We start from the raw sequence: 21829 nt of genomic DNA, 5'->3' as shown, positions 1-21829 counted from the left end.
TTTTTAATCAGGGCAGTCAATTGCCTAACAGTTTATAAAAGGCCTTAAGTGAGGAAGTCATCAACACTGTCTATTATAGCAAGAATAGGCTTTGCAATCAAATAGTGAGATGACTAATGTCATCGAAACATTATTACACCGGCAGCTTCATATTCTCAGGCAATAAGCCTCAAATTGGGTATGGGGGGAAATAGTGTGTTATGTCATATGGCACAGGTAATGCAAGGTTATTAAGTTGCCGGTTTGCGGTAGAGGAAACCCAGATAATAAAATGAGTGGGGACTTTGCCCATCAGATTCAATTAACTCAGATATCTTACTGTTGTCCTGAAGCTCACCCCAGCTATAAGCAGCTATGTAAGAAAAGTTCAGGCAAAACTGAATGCTGAAAGACATCAGAGAATCTCCTCCCTGAAGAGGGATCTCCTGAGCTGAAGGGAAAGCTATTTTGAGCAGCCTGATAAACACAAGAATGTTCCAGGAAACTACTCCCATTCAAACTCATGTCTAATTATAACCCCCAGTTCCTTTAATTCCCCAAAGCAATACTTTCTCTTCTAAGTTTTAGTAGGGTCATAGGATAATTCAGGTTGGAAGGGAAATAGCGTACCAACAATTATGAAGTGTCCCGTAAAAATGCGTATTGTATGGGATGGAGATGTTGCCCCTTTATTTAATTCTTGGTTCAAAGGTGTAAAAGAAGACAAAGAAACCCCACCCAGGATATAACACTTTCTGAATATAGTATCATTTTATCTTTCCTTCCATCCAGGATGTATACATGGTTTCATTTCTTCTGTATGTTTCGAAGCAATCAGCCAGTTTTGTTAGAGAACAGGGGAGTTTAGCACTGAAGGAGGTCAGTTTTTATGGCTGGAAGTGATTCACGAATTGGAGGGTCAGATCCATGCTCCTAAATGACATATTTAGGAATAGCATTAATGGCCAGTCTTTGAAGACGTTACTGTCCCAAATGGGGAGCAAGAAAGTGCAGTCAAATACATGGAGAAAGAAACATGGAATATTCACTCCCTGTGGCACTGCAGAGGCCAGCCAGTATAAGACCATCCTGGAGTGTTTGTGACTTCAAGCCAAAGTGCTGAGTCAAAATGCAGTAGAGGCATAACTGTCGTCTTAACATTTCTCCTATCAGTTAAATATATATCACTTGTCCCTTGAAGGAACATTGTTCTCAGAGTATGAAAGATTCAGCAAGGGCTAGTTTCCAGGGAATTACATTTCAAGTGAGGATAAAGATTATTAATGAAGATTATTAATAATAAATATGTCAGGTCTCCTCTTAGAAAGGCCTAGATGAAAATGTGGTCATTAGAAGCTGGGATGTGTTTTACTCAAGAATTTTGTTTGTTTCCAGTCTGTTAATATCCTTTGAGAAGTTTGTTGAAATAGAGGTATCTTCAGTTATCTGGGACAGTAACAAAGGACTTCCTGATATAATTACTTTACAGTTCCCTAAAGCCTCCAGTGAATTTTTTCACAAACCTGTTGGGCATATTAAAAGTTGTATTTGCTGCATTTTTATTCCACACCCCATTTCTGCTATTAGTGTAGAGCAATTCTGCAGTGTCAAGGGACACTGAAGGGATTTCAGTATTAAAGCAGGGCTATACTCAGTGTTTAAATGGTTACCCTTTTATGTGTTTCTGTCCAATTTACATTTGTGTCCTCTCCATGTAGTCTGGCGCTTGGATTCCTCCTGCCTGGGTTCTGGGCAGGAAAGAGTGTGGAAGTAACGTGCAGTGTCCTGGGTAACATGAGTCACGTTACCAAGGCTGTTGGTGTCAGGTTTTCACATTTACCTCTTTCCAAAAACGTGGGTCCTTTGAAGTATATTTTGCAGCTTTCTTCAGACACATTGCTCTAGCTGTTATACGAGCACATTTCTAATTATTTATTTTGTGGCAGAATTGAAAGGTGGTATCATTATCTCTGTTTACCTGTAATGCACACATTGGGTGAAGAGTTGAGGCCTATGTCATGGTTCAAAGAGGGATTGAGACAGACATAATGGTACACTTCTGTGTAGGATACTACATGGGGTCCATTTCATAGAATCATAGAATGGTTTGGGTTGGAAGGGACCTCTAAAGGTGATCCAGTCCAACCCCCCTGCAATAAGCAGGGACATCTTCCACTAGATCAGGTTGCTCAGAACCCCGTCCAACCTGACCCTGAACGTTTCCAGGGATGGGGCATCTACAACCTCTCTGGGCAACCCGTTCCAGTGTTTTACCACCCTCATCGTAAAAAATTTCTTCCTTGTGTCTAGTCTGAATCTACCTTCTTTTAGTTTAAAACCATTACCCCTTGTCCTATCACTACAGGCCCTACTAAAAAATCTGTCTCCATCTTTCTTATAAGCTCCCTTTAAGTACTGGCAGGCTGCTATAAGGTCTCCCCAGATCCTGCTCTTCTCCAGGCTAAACAACCCCAACTCTCTCTCATTGATTACATTATATGTTAATTATCTGAAGGCTAAATCAAAAAACTTAGTATGTATGGAAAGTACAAAATTACCATTGAAGTTTAATCCATTAAAAATAGGACAGAGAGCACTGAGAAGGCAATGATACTTCTAGAAATTGATACTGGGCTCTTTCTTGAATCACTGGGGTGGATACTTAGCAATAAAAAAGTATGCCTTTTTTTGCTAGTTAAGTGTATGCCTGGTATAATGTTGTGCATCTTGAGTGCTGACATAAGGGCTACCCCCAGCATTTCTGTTGTGTAGGTATTGGGTAGAGAGGTTTTATGTTTGTATTTTGTGGAATATTTTATTGTTAATCTTTCCTCACATCATCTTGCAGCTCTTCAAGACCAGCGGAGTAGGTCCAGTTGACAGCTGCAAAGGTGATGCAGAACAGCTAGTATTGTGGAAGACATGTTCAGATAACTTGTTTCTGTTTTGATGTCCAAACTAAGGGAAAAACAGAGCAGGAGAAGACAGGGTTCACAAAAAAGGCAGGAAGGGTTCAGGCATGAAGAGCTCTTCATATGAGAAAGACTGAGTAGATTGGCACTGTTTAGAGACCGTAAGAGACTGGAGACGTAGAATACTCAGAAAAACTAATCTGATGGGCAAAGGCAATCTAGATGTCTCTGCTTACTTTTCCGTGGTCACACAAAGTTGATCAATGAAACTGAAAGTCCAAAAACATAATAACTGTAAGGTGTGCTCTGTACCACATCATAGCCTGGAAGTTCGTTGTCACGTGCTGTCATTATCTTAGCCAATGTTCCAGAAGAATCCAAAATAGAGGTAAATAATTGAATAATGAGAAGCAAGCAACTGTATCTAATACCTTTAGTTGTTTTACTTATTAAGCTGTGTAATGATTCATGACCAAACCTAACTTCCTGGCAGTAGGAAATGATTTTTTCTAGCAGCTTACATGAAGGGAAAAAAGTACGTCTCCAAAGCTGTTTGGGAAGCTGTTCCCATTTGGGTGGGAGCCCAAAAACTCCCGTTAACTCTCACTTTTAATGTCTGGCTTCTCAGTGTATGGAACATTGGTAAAATGGAAAAACTTAACATGTCTTCCAAAACAAATCTGAAATACATTTGGCAGTTGGGTGTCCGTCTCCACACATCAGCATGCACGGGAGAAGCTGTGCATAGGGAGGCGGTTGGCCCATGAGCTTGAGTCACGATAGAGAAGTGTTTCTATAGCAGCCACCTTTGAGGGAAGGGGAGGATGGAGGTTGTCTAGGGACAGCGTAGCAGTGCCTGCCATGGCTAGAAGGAACTGTTTTGTCCATGACTTGTTGGTCTTTCTAAGTCAAAATGTTAGTACAGAGCTCGATTATGCAATACTTCAGTTAATGGATAGACTGACAGTTAACAAAGCCTGTATTGCAGTTGACTTCATTTTTTTTTCAGAATTTCAATTTGTCATTGTCATTGAGAGCAAATAATTTGAATAGAAACTTTCACACTTGCAGGTCGGATTGTTTATCTACTATTTAATGCTGAGTGGATGAGATAGTAAGTCTAGGTGGTAACAGCCACAAGGTTTAAGGTGGTCTTTTGCAGAAAAATGCAGCCTGGAGTGTGTGATGCAACTTCCAGAGCTGTGTATTTCAACTTCTCTGATTTGCAGGCTGTCTTAAAATTTCCCTGCTGGAAGCATGGACCCCTGCATCAGCAAAGTTAAGTGAACTGGCCATAGGCTTGGTTTCCTGAGTAACCTGTGATGGATGCCTTCGAAATAGGCCATGACCCCACATGATGCAGCAGATGAGAGGTTTAGAGCTCTGACCTGATAGAATCAGTCAGCTGTGAGCAGTGGTAATAAGAGTGATGGGACAGGTTTGTAAGCAAAAGGGTGTGTGGGTGCTTAACCACCAGAGTGGAGGTGCCTGTTTTGTTTGATGATATGCAACTTGTGACACCCAGACAAAATTGAAGGAAAACCTACGAGGAGGAAGGTGGCGCACAGATCTCATCTTACTCAACAGGGTTCCTGTTGCTGGTTTATGCCAACAATTTTATACCAAAAAAATCAAGCCTGAAAGCATGTTGATGGAGAATATATTAAATACATGTCCACAATGACACTTTGGTCTGGAAAAGGTCAACCCAACTTTAGACTTCAAAAGGTTTGAGGTACTGCATGAAACAGTAATGGCTTTCTATGCGCTTTGGATATTGAGATTATCTTAGGCTGCTGTTGGGGAAACTGGAGAGAACTCTGAGAACAGCTTAAAGCATGAATATGCGTTGGGTAATCACCTTAGGAAAAAGTTATGAGAGCAGTATGTGCAAACTGACAGCTCTGCTATGGGGAAAATGCATCACAGCATGCTAATAATAGTGTACATGCTAATAAAGGAGAGAATGATTGATTATAGTTGTTAGGATTGAGTAGTGAGAGGAAGTTGAGAAATCTAAGGTTAGTAGCAGGAAACACTTTCTAGTCATGAGGTCTATCTGAGCTTCAGAAGTGTCTCACAAGGAAAAGTATGGTAGTCATGCTAGTTAGGATATTCAGAAATGAAGCTGATGAATCATTAATAAATGTAGGAACCTGTGTCATGGTAGAAGTGGAGTAAATATTCAAAGATGTCTTGGCCTGTTCAGAAGCTTCAGCAAGACAGAGAAAGTGAAAACTGTCTCTATTTTAAAGATGCTATCCATACCTCTCTAACTGTCCCAATACCCTGTTTCAGGTTCCAGATTTCTCTTAAAGCAGCAAATTCCACAGGGTGACCAATGACAGAGAAATTTTTTTTTCTCTGAATCTTGGGGCAAAGTCATAAAAGGAGGTAACATGAAATTGCTATCAAAGTGAACTGCGCTGTGACTTGTTGCTTGTCCTCTGTCTTGCACTGCTGAAAGTCCCAAGTTTACCATGGCACAAACACGAGCTCTTTTAAAGCTTCGCAGTAACTTTGGAATTCAGATATTTACTGAATACACTCTAGCATGGGGGGCGGGAATCATCCCCGGCAGTCGTTTCTTTCCTTACCACTTGCTGTTTGTGAACAATTATTTTTCTTGAGCCAAATAAAGGTGCATTTTGACATCTCTATGAATTTGTACTATATAATGAATAAAAAGAATGGTGCATGTTTCAAAGTACTTTCATAGGTGGTGTCTTGACTAATACAGAAAATTCTTGCATACAGTGACAATAATTTGCATTTTTAGTGTACGTCCTCAAAGGGCCTATTTGTCGCTTACTCTGAGACTTGGCAATGTTGATGCAGTGCACTGAAATCTTAAAATGAAAGTCAGTCAAACTAACCTTAAATCACCTTGCTATTGAGGAAAGGAGTACGGTTCACATTTTTCTTCAACCTTTAGTGAGTCTGTACCATCCCAATGGGAGTGTCTCTTAGAGTTAGTTCCTGGATGGAAGTCATTAATGGTTCGTTTTGTCCTACTCCCAGGTAATGAGGGTGGTATTCTTCTGTTCTTCAGTCCAGCCTGCATCAACGTCTTAGCTACAGGGTATGCTTTTTCTGTCTTCGCTAATGTCTGTATTTGACAGACCTTTCCAATTTTTTTGATGTGATTTCAGCTTCCAAACAATTCGCTGAAGAAGTCTTGAAAGCACACAATGACTACAGGAAGAAACATGGAGTCCCCCCATTAAAACTCTGCAAGAAGCTAAACAGAGGAGCCCAACAGTGAGTTCAGTCCTTTCTTTTCTCTAATGAGATTCGTGACATTTTTATCTGTTAGGTTTGACCATGCATACTGCAAAAATATTTGCCCTTTGATGTGCTGATACTCAATGAAGATTTACTGGGTGGAAAGTGAGGGACTCTTTCTGTTTCCTTACCCAACTCTTGTCATGCCTTCTTTCTCCATCACATAGCACCAGCTGGTCACATGGATACTTCTGTGGTCACAACTGTATAAATCTTTCTTGCACCCTTTTCCAGACATGGGCTGCATCTGTCTACCCTGGTATGTCTCCTCTGCAGAGGGCAGTTGCCTAAAACATGCATCACCACCACCGGGGTCAGATGATGGATTGTCATCTGCAGGAGAATATCCACAGCTGCTGAAATAGTGAGAAAAGAACTTTTTCATGGTAGGAAGTGATGACTGGTCTAAGATCAATGGAATCAGAAGGAAGTAATCTCAGATCAAATTGTCTATCTCCCTGCCCCAAAAGCACAATCAGTGTATGTTGTTCTCTCGTCTGTCAGGGGGGACACATCTTACCTCTTCTGCAGTGCTGAAGGCCGCACAACTTCTTGTTAGTCTAACGTACAATGGATCCATCTTCCTGCTGTCTCACTTAAGTCCTCCTTACTGAAATTTGAGTCCAATATTGCTTGTTCTCTTTGCTGTACACATGACAACCAGATTACTTCCTTTCCCTTTACAGCAACCTTTTTCAAAGTAGATTTGAAAATCTTCAATTTTTTCAGGATGATCCTCACAGTACAAAGCAGATACCTGCAGGAGCAAATAAATGCTGATTAAACTATTCAGAAAATAAACGTCTTTCCATAATAGCTAAATAGTGGCCGGTTTGATCCCTGCAAACATGAGATCTCATCTCCCGTTAGGCTTTCTACCATAACCATGCAGCCTTCTCCACGCCAGCTGGCTGGGAGCCAGAGAGGCTTTGGCCTTTCCAGAACCTGATTTACTGTGCCAGCACGGTGCTGCACCGTCACACAGATACACCAGCTCCCACACTCCTAGACCAGGTGTTGTGCTGTACAATGCACCGTGTATGTGGCATGTGGACATGCACTCTGGCAGCAAGCAAAATCTGATTCTGTCTTTATTTTTTCACATTTCTTTTTTTTCTTGAGACAGCATGATAACTGGATACAGTATTTCTAAGAGATGGAATGCCAGTGACTCATCCACATACCTTTGTAATCATCTGGGGTTTTCCTTCTGTTCTTCAAAGTGTTGTTTTCATTTCTGTTTTACATGCTGCCTCACAACGAGGAAGAAATTTCGTTGACTTGTCAATAACACTTGTTGTGTCTCCAAAGTGCTACAGTTGGTTTGAACAAGTCAACTTGTATAAATAGTTCAGATTATTCTGTCAAATATGCATTGCTCCACATTTATCTCCAAGCGTGCTATTGCCCGTGCTGAGTATTTTTAGGCCCTTCTGGAATTCCTCACAGTCCTCTCTGGTCTCAGCTGACTTTCCCCACTGTGGTGAATAACAATAGGAAACCTTTGGTTGCGGTCTGTAACTTAACTTGTAAGAATTAAGAAACACATGTTCAGAGTCTGGTGAGACTGGTTGATAGCAAGAACCAGAAATGGTTTGATCTGAATAGAAGACATGAAATGTAAGAGATCTCTTATTTGTCAAGTCAGATTTTACATAATCTTAAATTCAAAGAAGGACTTCACCTTTTCTTTAGGTATATCTGATATCTTTGTTGATATGTATCTGGTGTATCTCTGGGTACTTTTCCGTGCTTCTCTATCTGTGCTGAAAATGGTCTGTTTCCTACTATTTTCAGTTCCAGTAATTGTGACAGGTTAGATGAACTGACTATTGGATCCCTGCTTTAGCATGAGATGAGTCACCCTCAGCAGGTGTCTGTTTATCTCTGACTGTAATGAAGCATAGGGTGATGATCTCAGATGCAAATCTCATGCTTTCAACTGCCTGAGCTAGAGTGAATTAATCACCCTTTGTCTCAAATCCTTGGCAACTTTATCCGTGTGTAATGTGTACTTTGTTCCAGTCTTGCCTCTTGCTTGGGATGTGGGAATCCTTGAAGAGAAAAATTACAGGACTGTAGTGATATAGGGCATGCAGGATCATCTAGAGATCCTCTAGTTCAGGATCTAGCAGACTGACAACTGACAAGTTTTCATTATTTCTGAACTGATGGATGTAGCTAAACAATTTTTATTATTATTTTTGTGGGAGGATTAGGACAGAAGGAAATGAGAACCTAACGAATGAAGTACTAACTTGGGCCAAAATGTTCAGCTGGACAAATTTCCTGTCTCTGGCAGATGCCGGTAATTCATGATTAGGGCAGGAGTAGCAGGACAAAACAAATGTGGTGATCCTTCCCCCATTATCTTCTCCCGGATATTACAGATTTCTCCTGGAAATTATGGTTTCCCTAAGCAGTAGGTTTGTTGCTGTTGTTTAATAAGTCCTGAAGATTCCCCCCGACATAACACACACTGTAAATTTGTCTAACTCATTTGCAAACCCACTTGTGCTTGGGTGTCTGCGTCGTCTGTAGCAATGACTTCTGCTGCAGTGTGGGAAAAGTGCTGTGTTTTACTTAACTTTTAAATCTACGACCTGATGATTCTGTGTGTTGCCTCCTATTTCTTGTGCCATGAGAAATAACAAATGGTCTTTCCAATTTCACTGTCTCTGTACTGAAGCCTTTCCAATGTTGAATAAAGAGAATAATTGTTTTACACATGATGTTATTCTTAACCTTATCGTCATAAGACAATAAAATACATCCCACGCTCTCACACATGTCAACTTCTATAGAAACAATGCTGCTTATCCCTGTGTTGGTGTACACAGTTGTTGCCTCAGGTTCTCCATGTGGTCCCCTTCTCTTCCGTACCGTCATTGCTCTTGTTTTGCATTTGACTTTTTTCCATTTGTAAATGTAGGGTTTTTTACACTTGCTTTGACTGAATCCCCACTCAGGTCTTTTTTTCGTCTCACTGAGAACATTTAAGTTACTCCTGTGAGGTGCCTAGAAATGTCAGGAGGTGACACCTGTAGCAATCACTGCAGGTACTTCTCTTCCCACCAGCAGCTGCAGCTAAGGATGGCCAGTGGATTTCCAGGTGCTGGGCAGAACATGGTGGGGGGAGATCTGCCCTTTGATTTCTTCTGGGACCTTCTCATCAGTGACACAGATGCTCATGAAAGACAGGGAAAATGGCCTCCAGGCCTTCCCTTTGCCTAACTCCTAGGTCTGTGTAAGCTTAAAGCATCCCCGGCTTCAGGGCTTTGCAGCTGAGTAACTTGACTTAAATCATCATCTTCCAGCAAAATTCCTTGCTTGCATCTCCCCCTCCTCTCTGCTCACTGTGGCTGTGGTCCGTAACTTGGCATGTGGATTCCTTTGCTAGGTATGCAGAAGAACTGGCTACCACGAGGGTCCTCAAACACAGCTCCGAGTCTGCTAACGGAAAATGTGGAGAAAACCTAGCATGGGCATCCTATGACCAACCAGGTAAGCTTTCTTCTCTCGCTGCCTCACAGACACTGGATAAATGGCTTGTCTCATGTACTTTGGGCTCCGAGCATCTGGTTACAAGAGTAGTGGCATTTCCTTCGCTTTGAAAATGCATCCACCGCAGCCCAGCCCAGCCCAGGCTCCGTGGGGACGGGATGGTGGTTTGCGGTCACCTGTGTGTACTGGGAGCAAGGACCACCCGTAGGCACGGAGGGGGTCAGGGACCGCGGTGGTGTGCTACGTCCCTTCGGAGGTAAAACTTGGCTCCCTGTGTCCCTGCTGTGCTCCTCGTATGTCCATGGGAGGAGAGAAGGAAGCCGTCAATGCCCTGCACTTCACCTTTATCCTTAGTTTGTCCCAGCCAAAGAGAGGGCTGACCACAGGCCAGCTGTGGTGAGGAAGGTGGAAAAATGCCCATCGCGTGTTACACAGCAGTTCCTCTTTGGGGGGGCAAACACGGGGCAGGGCGGACCCCGAAGTGACAGAGGCTAGTGTGTTAGACATCTAGTCTCTTCTGCTCTGGCAGCAAACAGGCTTTGAGCCTTTTTCCGTGCCTTCACTTTAGAAGACAAAACCTCTCCGTATATTTTCTGATCATAAAAGTAACACGTAACTGGCGGCCTTCGGTTTGGATGCCCAAGGAGCTGAGTTTTGGCCAGGCTGAGAGCCTGCGGTGAGCCCTCCGCTGGAGCGATGTTCAGGGCTCATGCCTTAGCCTGCTGAGACAGCAGGTGGGATGTATTAAAAGTGACCACTTGCTTGCTTTATTCCCATCTACCCCTGGAATTTCCAGCACAGGGAGACAGCGGATCATTTCTGCAGGCTGGAGGCCATGCTTGAAGGACCTGGAAATTTCAGTTGAGTTTTAGACCCAGGGACACTGCTCGGTTCCTCTGCAAGTGCCAACTCTAGTCCCTAATGGGTACTTTTTCATGTTGAAAAAGAAGCCCGGGGTGGAAAAATACAATTTGATCTACTCATATTTGGCATTCTGTCCATCGCAAGAGTCTGAGGCAAGGGTTCAGAGCAGCATGGGAAAACACAGATGTATGGCAAAGTTTGCATAGTGGCTATGACTCACAGACTGAGCTTACTTCTCCCTTCTTGTTTGTGTTAATGGCCTATGCTCCTTCCCCTGAGGTTAAAGTCACAGAATTGCCATTTAGAGAGCTGGAAACAAAACAGATGAATCCTTCCATAAATTATATAATGCCTGTCTTTTTCTGGATCCCATTTGTTTTCTTCAGTGCGCTATTTCCATACATAACTTGCCAGTTTTCAGCAATTTTGTTGCTATTTTTTTATGCACAGGATTGAATGTCTTGCTGAGAAAATTAAGCTGCATCCTCTTTTGTTCTGTAAAACGCTTCGACATTTCCTATGCAGCAGGATCATTCAAAATACCAGAATGAGAAAACTAGCTCTTCAAAGAAAGTTATTCTCTCCTCTGGGCTTAGTCTTCATCTCTGTGGAGTTGGTTCATTCTTCCTTTTTTTCTCATATAGTTCCTTTGGATAGTTAATTTGTATCCTGCTCAATGAGGCTGAAATTTGTATTAAGGCATCCATTCAAGGGCTTAACAAAGGCAGGCAGTGTCTTCCGGTTTCTTTCCCAGATAAAGCAAAACTCAATAAACCTCCAGCATACTCTGTATTCTCTCTAAAAAAAAGTGATGCTATTGTTTATTTTGGCTTTTATTGAGTTCTGTAATAGTGCCAGAAGATCCATTTCTTGTTTCAGAGAAGATTTAAGCTTTCAACTACAAAAGCCTTCTAGTTTGACTCCTCTCCTGGTACAAGAATACCTTGAATTGTATTCAGGATTTGAGAGTTACATAGCCTAAAGCTGTCGCTGGAAATATGTTTATCCCTGTAATCCAAGAAATAGTTGACAGCTGTTTCCTCCCTCCAGTCCTGCAGGAACTGCTCCGTGGCAGACTTCTCTTTGTCTGTGTTCAAATAAGTGAGCTGTCATCTGCCACTAATGCGAGAGACCGCAGCCTGCCTTGGCAGCTGTAGTATGTCAGGCTTCTCGGGATGCCTCATCTCATTTCTCATGTGTCCGGAGGCTGAAGGCAAGCGCTGGATGACTGAATTCTGGTTGGGACGGCTGGTGTGGTCGTGAAAACGTGCCGTGTCGCCTGTGAAAACACTGCAGCTTGTCAACTCGAGAGAGTTCGTAAGGGAAATTCACTCTATGTTATCACCCAAATCTGTTATGGGGGGAACCTGGGTCTACCTACAGATGGGGACTAGTGGGCAGAGCGGCACAGCCACCCTCTGCCCCAGCCCCGGAGGAGCACGCTCTGCCTTGATGCCTCCCTTGCTGTCTAACACCAGGCTTATACAGTACTGGTAAATAAAATAAAGTCAAATAAAATAAGGACCTATATGAGGAACACTGGAAGTAGAGGATTACTTCCTAAAACCTTTAGTACGACTTCAACCTAGGTAGATATTTTATTTCTGAGGCAAATTTAAATCTACCTCTATCCTCTTTCCCCTCAGACTGGTGGAAGGAAGGTTGTGACAACAAAAGCTAGATAAACATTTGAGGAAAGTTCTGAGGTTTGGGGTACTTAGTTTTTAAGTAGGTCGTCATGGTGCTGCCCATCCTTACACAGAAATATGTCCTGTGTGTTTTTATTAGAATGTTTTTAGAAACTTACTCAGTGGGATTACTTGAAGATTTAAGGATTCTTTGGTATGAGGAGAAACAGTAAGGCTGGGTCCAGAGAAATTAAATGCTGAGGGAGCTGAATACAGTAGTAGGGCTGCCATAGCCTTGTGTTGCCAGTAGTGAGGCTGAGAATGTATTCCCAGGCTTGTGCACACATACACAGCATGTACATGTGTATATGTGCAGGTGGCCACACAGATCAGCACAAACAGATGCCATCAACATTAAAATGAACAGCAACAGTGACCTCATCCTGTTCCCCTTTTTGGCTGATTGCAATGAAGTATGTTACTGGAATATATATATAAAAATAAAATAATACAACATAATATATGCATATAAAAATATATATTTCCCAGTAATGGATTTTTTAAAATAGATAAAATTTGTATTTTTATAGCATTAAATTTTATATATATATATATCAGTAATGGAAATAAAATTCCAGTGTGGGTCCCTCCAGCAGCTGAGCTCAGACACTCAGTCCGCCCAGTAGCTGCCGCTGGATGCCAGTCTCCCCGGTTGCTGGCACCTGGACGTACCAACCCCTGAGGCTGCAGTCCCACTCCAGCCGCCACTACAGTGCGTCTTGCACACAGGCACACGCAGCTCCCTGGCCGTCAGCCAGGACCCCCCCTTGTCTCTGGGGTGGCCGTACACTTCTGTAGCGATTCCTCCCAGACCACTTCGCCTGCTCGCCAGCTGGCCCAGCTTGCGTTTTGCTAGTACTCGCACCCACACTGGTCCTCCAGTTGCCGGCACCGCAGACACCCAGGTCCCTGCAACCCTTGGTGGGATACCCGTTGTTGGCACTCACCCCCCACTCCCCCACATCCACAGGGAACAGAGCTCCTCACCCAGGAAAACAGTTAGAAATGAAATTTAATGAGGCAACAGGACAACTGATGAGAGGCAGAGCATGGCCAGGCAAGAGCACCCACACCTGTTTACATGCAGTGGCCCCTTATTCTCTCTCTGTCCTTCAGAGAGTTGTGTCAGCAGAAGAACTTTACACCAGGACTGTTAGTCCTGTGTATGGACTGACCTCACACGGTCAAGCCTCTGACGATACGAGGCAGCTTGAGGCACAGCCAGCGTGGCCACGTTACTAGCTCATAGCTTCGGTAAATAAAATCAAATCAGTATGTTGATTCGGGACCTGGGCTTGGGCAGAACTATACTTGGACACTAATTCAAGGATTGTTGCACAAAATTTTTATGCGATGTAGATGTGTTCAGAGAGTCGTGGTACTGATGAAACTCATTAGAGCAACATTCAGCCTCTTCTGTCTGAAATGAACACCTAGTAAGTCCAACCGAGCACGTCATCAGTCAGCTATCGCTAGGAGGAGGGTGGAGTCAAACTATGTTTCCAAAGAGAAAGTGTTGAAATTAAGACTGTGGTTTACAGCGATGCAAAAAGGAAGGGTGTGTTCAGAAAACCAGCAGTATGCTAATTGGGTCTGCAAGTGGAGCGACAGAAGGGAAGCTGCAGCGCTGACTGTAGGACGGATCTGCATGCTTTTTGATAGACGTAAACTTCTATCATTTCTGCTATAATAGGGAATGAGGGGTGGGAGCGAGATTTCTTTTCTGTGTTCTTTCCTTCTGATTGAAACGCATTTTGAACAGCAACCAACCCCTGTTTTGGGGGAGCTTTGGGGGGAGTGGGAGCTGTTTTCAATGAAACAATGAAATGCAAGGGAAACAGATGCTAGATATAACTGCATCACTTGTTCCGTAATAATTTGAAATGGAAATACTGTGGTCAGTTCTCTGGACCAGCAAGTCTGAGGATGCAAGTTGCTGCTAAAGCAGGTAGGCTCGGTGCTCTGCTGACCCCTCTGCTGTTCTCTCTCTGGAAGCCCGGGGGTCACTGGGCTCAAACCAGAGTTTTTCCTTAGTCCCCTGTGTATCAGCTGTCGCTTTCAACACTGGTTTGGCTTGTGTCCCACCACTGCATTGTTTACTGCTCCCCAAGGGGCAAAGAATCAGAAGAAAAGTATTTCAGAGGAAAGAGAGGGTGTTTAATCACTAGGTACCCACCTGTCTTCTCACGTGGTAATAACTTCCACGTAGGACCCCCTCACCTTCTGCAGCATATGACAGATACAATTCATTCCCTTCACTTCCAGGACACTTCTTTAACATGAGTTCAAGACAGAGTCTGTCAAAAGTTGCCTAGTCCTTCGGTCACCTTCTCTTTTGCCGAGAACAAGTTAGTCTTTAATTTCTCACAGCCTATGATGCAATGGCTCTTTTAATTCAAGGAGGAAGACAGCAATGCCATATAATGATAGCCTGATCCTGCACATGAAAAATGGAGCATAGCTATCAGCTTCTAAGCTTTCACTGCCTGACTGCAATAAGTTGCAAGCTTTCATCCACGAAGGCTGGGAATTAACAAGTCATAGATTGTGCTACCCAGCTATGCTCGTTGTCTCTCATGTACAGGACTGAGGTATTCTTACCCAATGACATTGCCATCTCCCTTGAATTAAACAGTTACCAGATTTTCACATGACGGTATTCTTTAAATTAAAAAAAAAAAAAAATTATTAAGAGATACTGTGTTTGTCAAAACTTCCACGTGTCCTGCAATATTTCCATTATGGAGATTTTAGGTTCTTGTCACATGGAGCTTAGTTACACTTAGAGCTACAGTAAGCAGAGTGGGGATGAGTTTCTCTTGAGCTACTCTTTATGCTGTATCACACTGATAGGTTAACAGAGGGAATGAAGTGCTGGTAGCAGTGGGAATGCAGTCCTACATCTGTAAAAATGCTACTTACATACTATAGTCACTTAAGCACTTGTACACATAAAATACATGTGCTTCATAAGGCCTGATATGTCTGCAGTCACATTTTGTACTTCTGTTCCACCCAGCTTACCACAAACGTATCTAAATCATTCATAGCTTTCAAGTCTGGGGTGGGACAGGATGATCTTCTTGTTTGGGTTTTTGGGTTTTTTTTTTACTATGTGCTTTTTCTTTTCCATCAGTATTGCATAAAGATGTCTCTTTATGCTTTTTTCAGTCTTCATTTTAGCCTTAGTGTGAGTAACAAATGAGCAGATATTTACTTGTGTTACAGACTTCAGCCCTAAAAGAGGTCTACAGGGTTTTTTGTTTGGCGCAGGGACAGGAGGAACCTACTGTTATTCCTGAAACATTTACTTTGGGAAGCAAGAGAGGGTTTTCTACTTTTTTATGTAGAAAAGGTAAATTGACTCTACTAAGAGAGCACTATTCCTAACAAGCAGTGTGGCATAGATAAGTTCATAGTATTTTCGGTTCACAAACCTCTCAAGAGATGGCATTTCATTCAATATTTTCTTTTCGATGACAGCTCTGACAGCCAGCTTGCCAGGCTAATGCCATCCTTTTAGCAGACTGCACTCATAAGAAACTGAAGTTTAAAGAAGTTAACGCAGTGTCTGACTTCTACAGCAGTGCAAGTTTAAGACTTTTTGCTGCAAAATAGCAAAACATGAGTCATTGCTGTTCTGCAGCCAACAGTCCACCAGGGACCCGCGTTCTTCATGGCGGTAGGCTTAACAGCATTGGCAGCTTGCTATGAAATCAACCGGCTTTGCGTTATACATCCTGGAACGCTAAGCAGAAATTTCATTATTGATGTAGCTCAGGGAAAAACCTGCCCCTTTCCCCCCTCCCAGTGTTTGACACAAGAATTTCCTAACAACCAGTAATGGAGAGAAGTAACATTTGACTTTTGAGTGCAGAGCATCTGCAAGTTCTGGTCTGAACTTCTGCCCTCTGTGCTGCCTGTTCCACAGGACCCACTGCAGATTATCAGAATCTGCTCCTTTCTGTCAGGTTCCCTAACTGTTCAACAGGAAACAAGGAAGGATTATTTCTTTGGCAAATATCAACCTTGGAGACCCACAGACATCTAGTGCTACATCACTGGCCATAGTCATAGTCGTTATACAGCTGTGGTCAGTAAAAGCCTTTGATGAGACGAGACAGTGCTGGACACAAGGGTTTCCACGCAGCAGCTGCTCCTAGGAATGTATATTTGAGGTGTCTGACTGGAGTACCCCGAGTTAGAGTGCCTCAAAGTGGACATTCACAATGGCTCCAGTGCTAAGTAAGAACCAGTGAAAATAAATGCACTCAGAAATTTGAAGTATTAAATGCTGATGAGAACACGGAAAAGTAGAGGATGTCAGAAGTGTCATTTTTCTTTGGGTTGCTTGGAGCTGCAAGGGGATGTCTTCATATACCTGCATCCACACGTGGGAGGCCTCCCTGTAGAAAAGGTCCCTGTGCCCTTTTGCTCAGAAAAATCTGGCAAGGCTCACTTCAGTCTTTTCAAACCTGTTCCAAGAGGGAGGAGCTGGTGAAAGCTGTATGTAGCAGCCTAATGACAGGAGCACTCATCCAGGATGAGGGAGATGTGTCTTCACTACCTTCCAGGCTGAAAGTTACAGAAGGTTCTGGGCAGAAAAAAATGTAAGCTCAACGTGTTAAATTGCTAGATGGTTTCTTTGAGGACATTTCTTTGAGGACTAAAGGGATTTCTGCCCCCATCTCGATCCAAATGCTGTGCCACACAGATAGATCTCTCTTGTCCAAAGGTTTTTCTAACTTCAACCTTTTAAAGTTTTAACAGCAGACGAGAATTGGTGGATGGTCCTGTTCCCTGATCTGTTGGTGGTAGTATAGCACTCTTCGTCAGCTCTGTCCTACCAGGCGAGCACCCTGCTGCAGAGATCTTCCCTGAACGGGACGAACTCTGCTTGGTTCTACAGCTGTTTTGTGGGTTGCCTGTCCAGGCTTTGAGCCAGGCTGTGCTGGCCATGGCCCCGTACTCCAGTGGAGAAACCGATCCACTGTGTTTGCGTCGAGCAGAACTCAAGTCATTGATGGCATTGATGGCATGAGATGCTTAACAAAAAGCATTGGACTAATCAGTAAGTTAGTAAATTAGTAAGTTAGTAAATTAGGAAGAGAGGCTGGAAAGCTGCCCGGCGGAAAAGTACCTGGGGGTGTTGGTCAACAGCCGGCTGACTATGAGCCGGCAGTGTGCCCAGGTGGGCAAGAAGGTCAACGGCATCCTGGCTTGTAAAAGAAATAGTGTGGCCAGCAGGAGCAGGGAGGTGATTGTTCCGCTGTACTCAGCCCTGGTGAGGCTGTACCTCGAGTCCTGTGTTCAGTTTTGGCCCCTCACTCCAAGACAGACATTGAGTTGCTGGAGTGTGTCCAGAGAAGAGCAACCAAGCTGGTGAGGGGCCTGGAGCACAAGTCTGATGAGGAGCGGCTGAGGGAACTGGGGTTGTTTAGTCTGGAGAAAAGGAGGCTGAGGGGAGGGAGACCTTATCACTCTCTACAACTGCCTGAAAGGAGGGTGTAGTGAGGTGGGTGCTGGTCTCTTCTCCCACGTAGCAAATGATAGGACAAGAGGAAATGGCCTCAAGTTGCACCAGGGGAGGTTAGATTGGATATTACAGAAAATTTCTTCACCGAAAGGGCTGTCAAGCATTGGAACAGGCTGCCCAGGGAAGTGGTTGAGTCACCATCCCTGGAGGTATTTAAAAGACGTGTAGACGTGGTGCTTAGGGACATGGTTTAGTGGTGGACTTGGCAGTGTTAAGCTAACGGTTGGACTTGATGATCTTAAAGGTCATTTCCAACCTAAATGATTCTATGATTCTATGATAACTGAGTAGCAATAGCTATTGCAAAACCAAAAAGATTTGGTAAGTAACATGTACTACATTTCAAAAACTCTTTTCAGTAAAAAGGCTGTTTCTCCATGTTTCTAGATGTTCTTGCCAGCTGTTAACACAAGATCTTGCTGGCCAGGCTGTAAGTGAGCTACACTTCCATGTTTATGTCATGATTCCACAGCAGATTTCTTTTGTCTTTCAGGAAAGGATGTGGCTGACAGATGGTACAGTGAAATAAAAAATTACAGCTTTCAAAACCCAGGGTTTTCTTCTGGGACAGGTAAGTTCAGACTGGGCACTGTCTCTTCAAAATGGCAGCTTTTATTTTAAGAAATTGGCTAGCCAACTTGTTTGATATTTTTCAAAAATCTACCTTTTTTCTTAGAAAAAAATTTAGGAGGGAAAAAAATTCAGAATTTCCCCCAAGTTTTATGTTAGAAACTGACAGAAGGGTAAAAGGAAACTGAGAAATTAGGAAGTAAGCAAAATCTGTGGGGTTTCTTTATACTGTATTTTTCCTCCAACTACAAAGTTTTTAGAAGGCAACTTATTTTTAAGGCAAATTAACTTGTAGAAAATACTAAACTGGAATCATATAGGTGTCTTACTAAGTGTACTATCCTGTTGTTTACATTGACATGTGACTTCTACCAAATTATATCACTCCAATCAATCACAGAGATCACTTCAGATATAATTTGCAGATCAGGAACAGGCCATTGACTGCATATTGGCAATCCGGTGTTGAATGAACCTAAGAACATTGTTCCTTGAATAATGCTCAAGCAGGAGATATGCCTGAGCTTGTTTCAGATGAAGAAAATCACGTTTTTCTCCCGTGAGATTTGTCTATGCATAGAGGGAACAACTGACAGAGCAGCACAGTGCAGGGGTGGCTATTACAACTAGGCAGAAAAAGCCACAAAACCAGTATTAGTTTGAACAGTTGCACATGCAGACACATGGGGGAGTATGAGATGGTTAAAGCAACTAAATAATAGTCACTGTCAGGACTGCTGTTCATACTGCAGGGAGTAAAGACCGTGATGTCTTTGTCAAATTTTATATCAGATACTTATCAAACTACTTCTTTCATGATTCTTCTACTAGGTATTCTTATTTGGATATAGGACATGGAAATGGGAATAGTAATGCAGTACCAGATCAGATCAGGCTGTTTCAAGACAAGATGCTACATGTAGGGTTGGTTTTTTTTTCATGTCCTTAGCTTGTTCTCCTGTTAAAGAAACAGTTTTGTATTGTTCTTTCTTTCCCCGCCCCTCACGTGTTAAAGGGAATGTTACAGATTTAGTACCTAGAATGAATGCATATGTTTCTCTTTCTTCAGGTCACTTCACAGCAATGGTTTGGAAGAACACAAAAAAGATGGGAGTCGGAAAAGCATCTGCTAGTGATGGCTCAACATTTGTGGTGGCTAGATATGATCCAGCTGGAAATGTAGTAAATCCAGGCTATTATGAAGAAAATGTCCTTCCTCCAAGAAAATAACTTTTTTTTTTTTTTAAGGTAGCCTTATTGCCTAATGACAGGTGAACCTGGATTTGGACTTAACAGTGTTTGAAATGAAGTACAATTCAATGAAATTTCCTGTTTGATACTGCTGTTCACTTCTCATTACAGAGGAGGCAATTACATATTGCTTGAGTCGATCTGCACATTAGGTCCCTGTTATTTCTGAGGGGGGCTTCAGTTTATTTGAGGACAAAGTATATGCAGCATTTCTGAAGGGTAAAATTTATAAGGTTTTTTTTTAATAGTTTGCATGAACTCTGTGTCAGCATGTGACTAAGCACATGTTGGATGTCTTTTTTTAAACATGCAAATTTATGGCTTTCTGTAAACTGAAAATACCAGCTTGTAATTATATCATGTACTCCCAATTTTCCAGTATTTTTTAATAACTGTAACTTCTTTGCTCTATCTATATCTCCTACTACTGGGGCCTTCTCTCTGCAGATGGAACATATGCAAAACTGCCCATATGAAAGGTACATGTGTAAAATGTAGTGGCATTCAGACCTATGTGTTTTTATTAAGAGGATCTCACGGAACACTAAAACGTTGCTGGCAAAATTGTATCTGTCAAGCAAGCCATAACTAACGCATGACCTGAAAGCTACTAAAATTGTTTAAATCCCAGCGTTACATTTTAGGTGCTAATATTTAAAATCTCTTTGAGATGAGTGTATTTCAAGTTCAAACCCCATCTTACAGTTTACAGTATGTACATTGTCTTACAATCAATTGTTTACTTCTGTTACAGGAAAGTAAGATACTACTTTTCCTCTTAGATATTTATGCACAAAAATTTTCTTTGATGGAGCACGTTGGATTTTTTTTCTCAATAACTTATTTTTTTTTCCTAAGGACTATCTTCTGCAGGTGTCATGCTATACAATGACATTCCCAAATAATCTCTTGTCTCTAATAATGTCACAATAGGAGGTATTCACATGGTCATAATTAAAAGATGTTTAGTCTTTGTTCATATTATTCAATAACAGTAAAAGTATTTCACATGCTGGATTGATGCCTTGAAAAAACTCAGATTGAGTTTCCTTAAAAACAAGCAAGCAAAATTTCTGAGGACACTTTTTTCTCTTACGAAATGTGGATTGGGCCATTTTGGCCAGGTATACTGTGATTCAATTTGGGGTTTTCTTTTCTTTGTAAATGGGTTTTTTTGACTTCTGCTGAGATTCTCTATGCCAGAATTTGGTTCATGAAGAGTGCCATTACGGAAATACTTCTTGTTTACACAGTTGTAATAAACTACACTGTTATGGCTTGATTATATGTCGCTGTGATGCTGTATGTTAAAATCTTTTTTCTGTAACCAAGAATTTAACACATATAATGGATATCTGAAAATTAAATATTTTTGATTATGAATTACTCAAGCTTTTGCTGTTAACCTGTGTCTTTGTTGAATAATCTTCAAATTTTATTTCTAGGATATTAACATATGACATTATTACCTTTGCAACATGGACCAAATAAAAGCAGCAAGTATTCTAGTCCAGGAAAGGAAGACGAGACCTTCTAAGAAGCGATAAATCACACAGCAGATCGTTCGTCACCCCTTTATACAAAGGTTGAGGTAACACTTGAAGCCGAAGCTGAAGAGGCGTACCTCTTTCTCCCTTAAACTCCTGCTTTGTATCTCATTTCATTTTTGCTGCTCCCTCTCTCGGTTGACGTGTTCTCAGTAAAGATACCCACTCGACTCCCACTCAGACATGTGTGTTTCAGTAACTGCAGTCTTGGGGCCTTCCTCTCTTCAACCCTCAGCTGACAAATGTTGCAGCTCCAAACAGGCTGATGTTTTATGGGCAGCACATTATCATCCCTGAGAATGAAAACAGGACTTTCTAAAAAAAATAGACTTGCTGCAACTGACGTAAAGGTAAAAGCTGATGTTAAATAAATTAATGGTATTAAAATATTCTGCTTTATCTTAATGACGTTGCTGCTATTGGCTCTATAATTCCTTGAATGGTTGGTGTAAAACCATATATATCCTAGCTGAGTGAGTCGTCAGAATTTTTCTCTGCTGCCACCTAGGTTTTATTTTAATGTCAGAGAGAACTGGGAAGGTAGGTAAAGAGAGGACAAAACAAAGCAAAGCTTGTCATTATCTTTATTTAAAATGGTAGTGGCGAGTGAACTTCCAAAGCTATTTAGACAGAGCATTTTGAGGAGGCATCAGAGGTAATCAGACATGGAAGAAGCACAAAGCCACTCAAATA

The 21829-nt window shown here is 42.1% G+C and overlaps 1 protein-coding gene across 3 annotated transcripts in view; it reads left to right on the top strand.

Moving 5' to 3' along the window:
* Nucleotides 1-20975, top strand: part of GLIPR2 (GLI pathogenesis related 2) — a 40188-nt gene extending 19213 nt beyond the window's left edge. For all 3 annotated transcript variants that reach the window (XM_075022840.1, XM_075022843.1, XM_075022842.1), the window contains exons 3-6: nucleotides 6044-6152; nucleotides 9577-9680; nucleotides 18262-18339; nucleotides 19408-20975. In XM_075022840.1, the coding sequence (XP_074878941.1) occupies nucleotides 6044-6152; nucleotides 9577-9680; nucleotides 18262-18339; nucleotides 19408-19568 (452 nt within the window). In that variant the 3' untranslated portion in view covers nucleotides 19569-20975. The remainder of the gene's footprint in view (nucleotides 1-6043; nucleotides 6153-9576; nucleotides 9681-18261; nucleotides 18340-19407) is intronic.
* Nucleotides 20976-21829: the final 854 nt, after the last annotated feature.

This window comes from Buteo buteo, chromosome 3 (genome assembly GCF_964188355.1).
Source record: "Buteo buteo chromosome 3, bButBut1.hap1.1, whole genome shotgun sequence".
Lineage (NCBI taxonomy): Eukaryota > Metazoa > Chordata > Aves > Accipitriformes > Accipitridae > Buteo > Buteo buteo.
The sequence above is the reverse complement of the archived record's forward strand: the minus strand, read 5'-3'. Positions and strand labels throughout refer to the sequence as shown.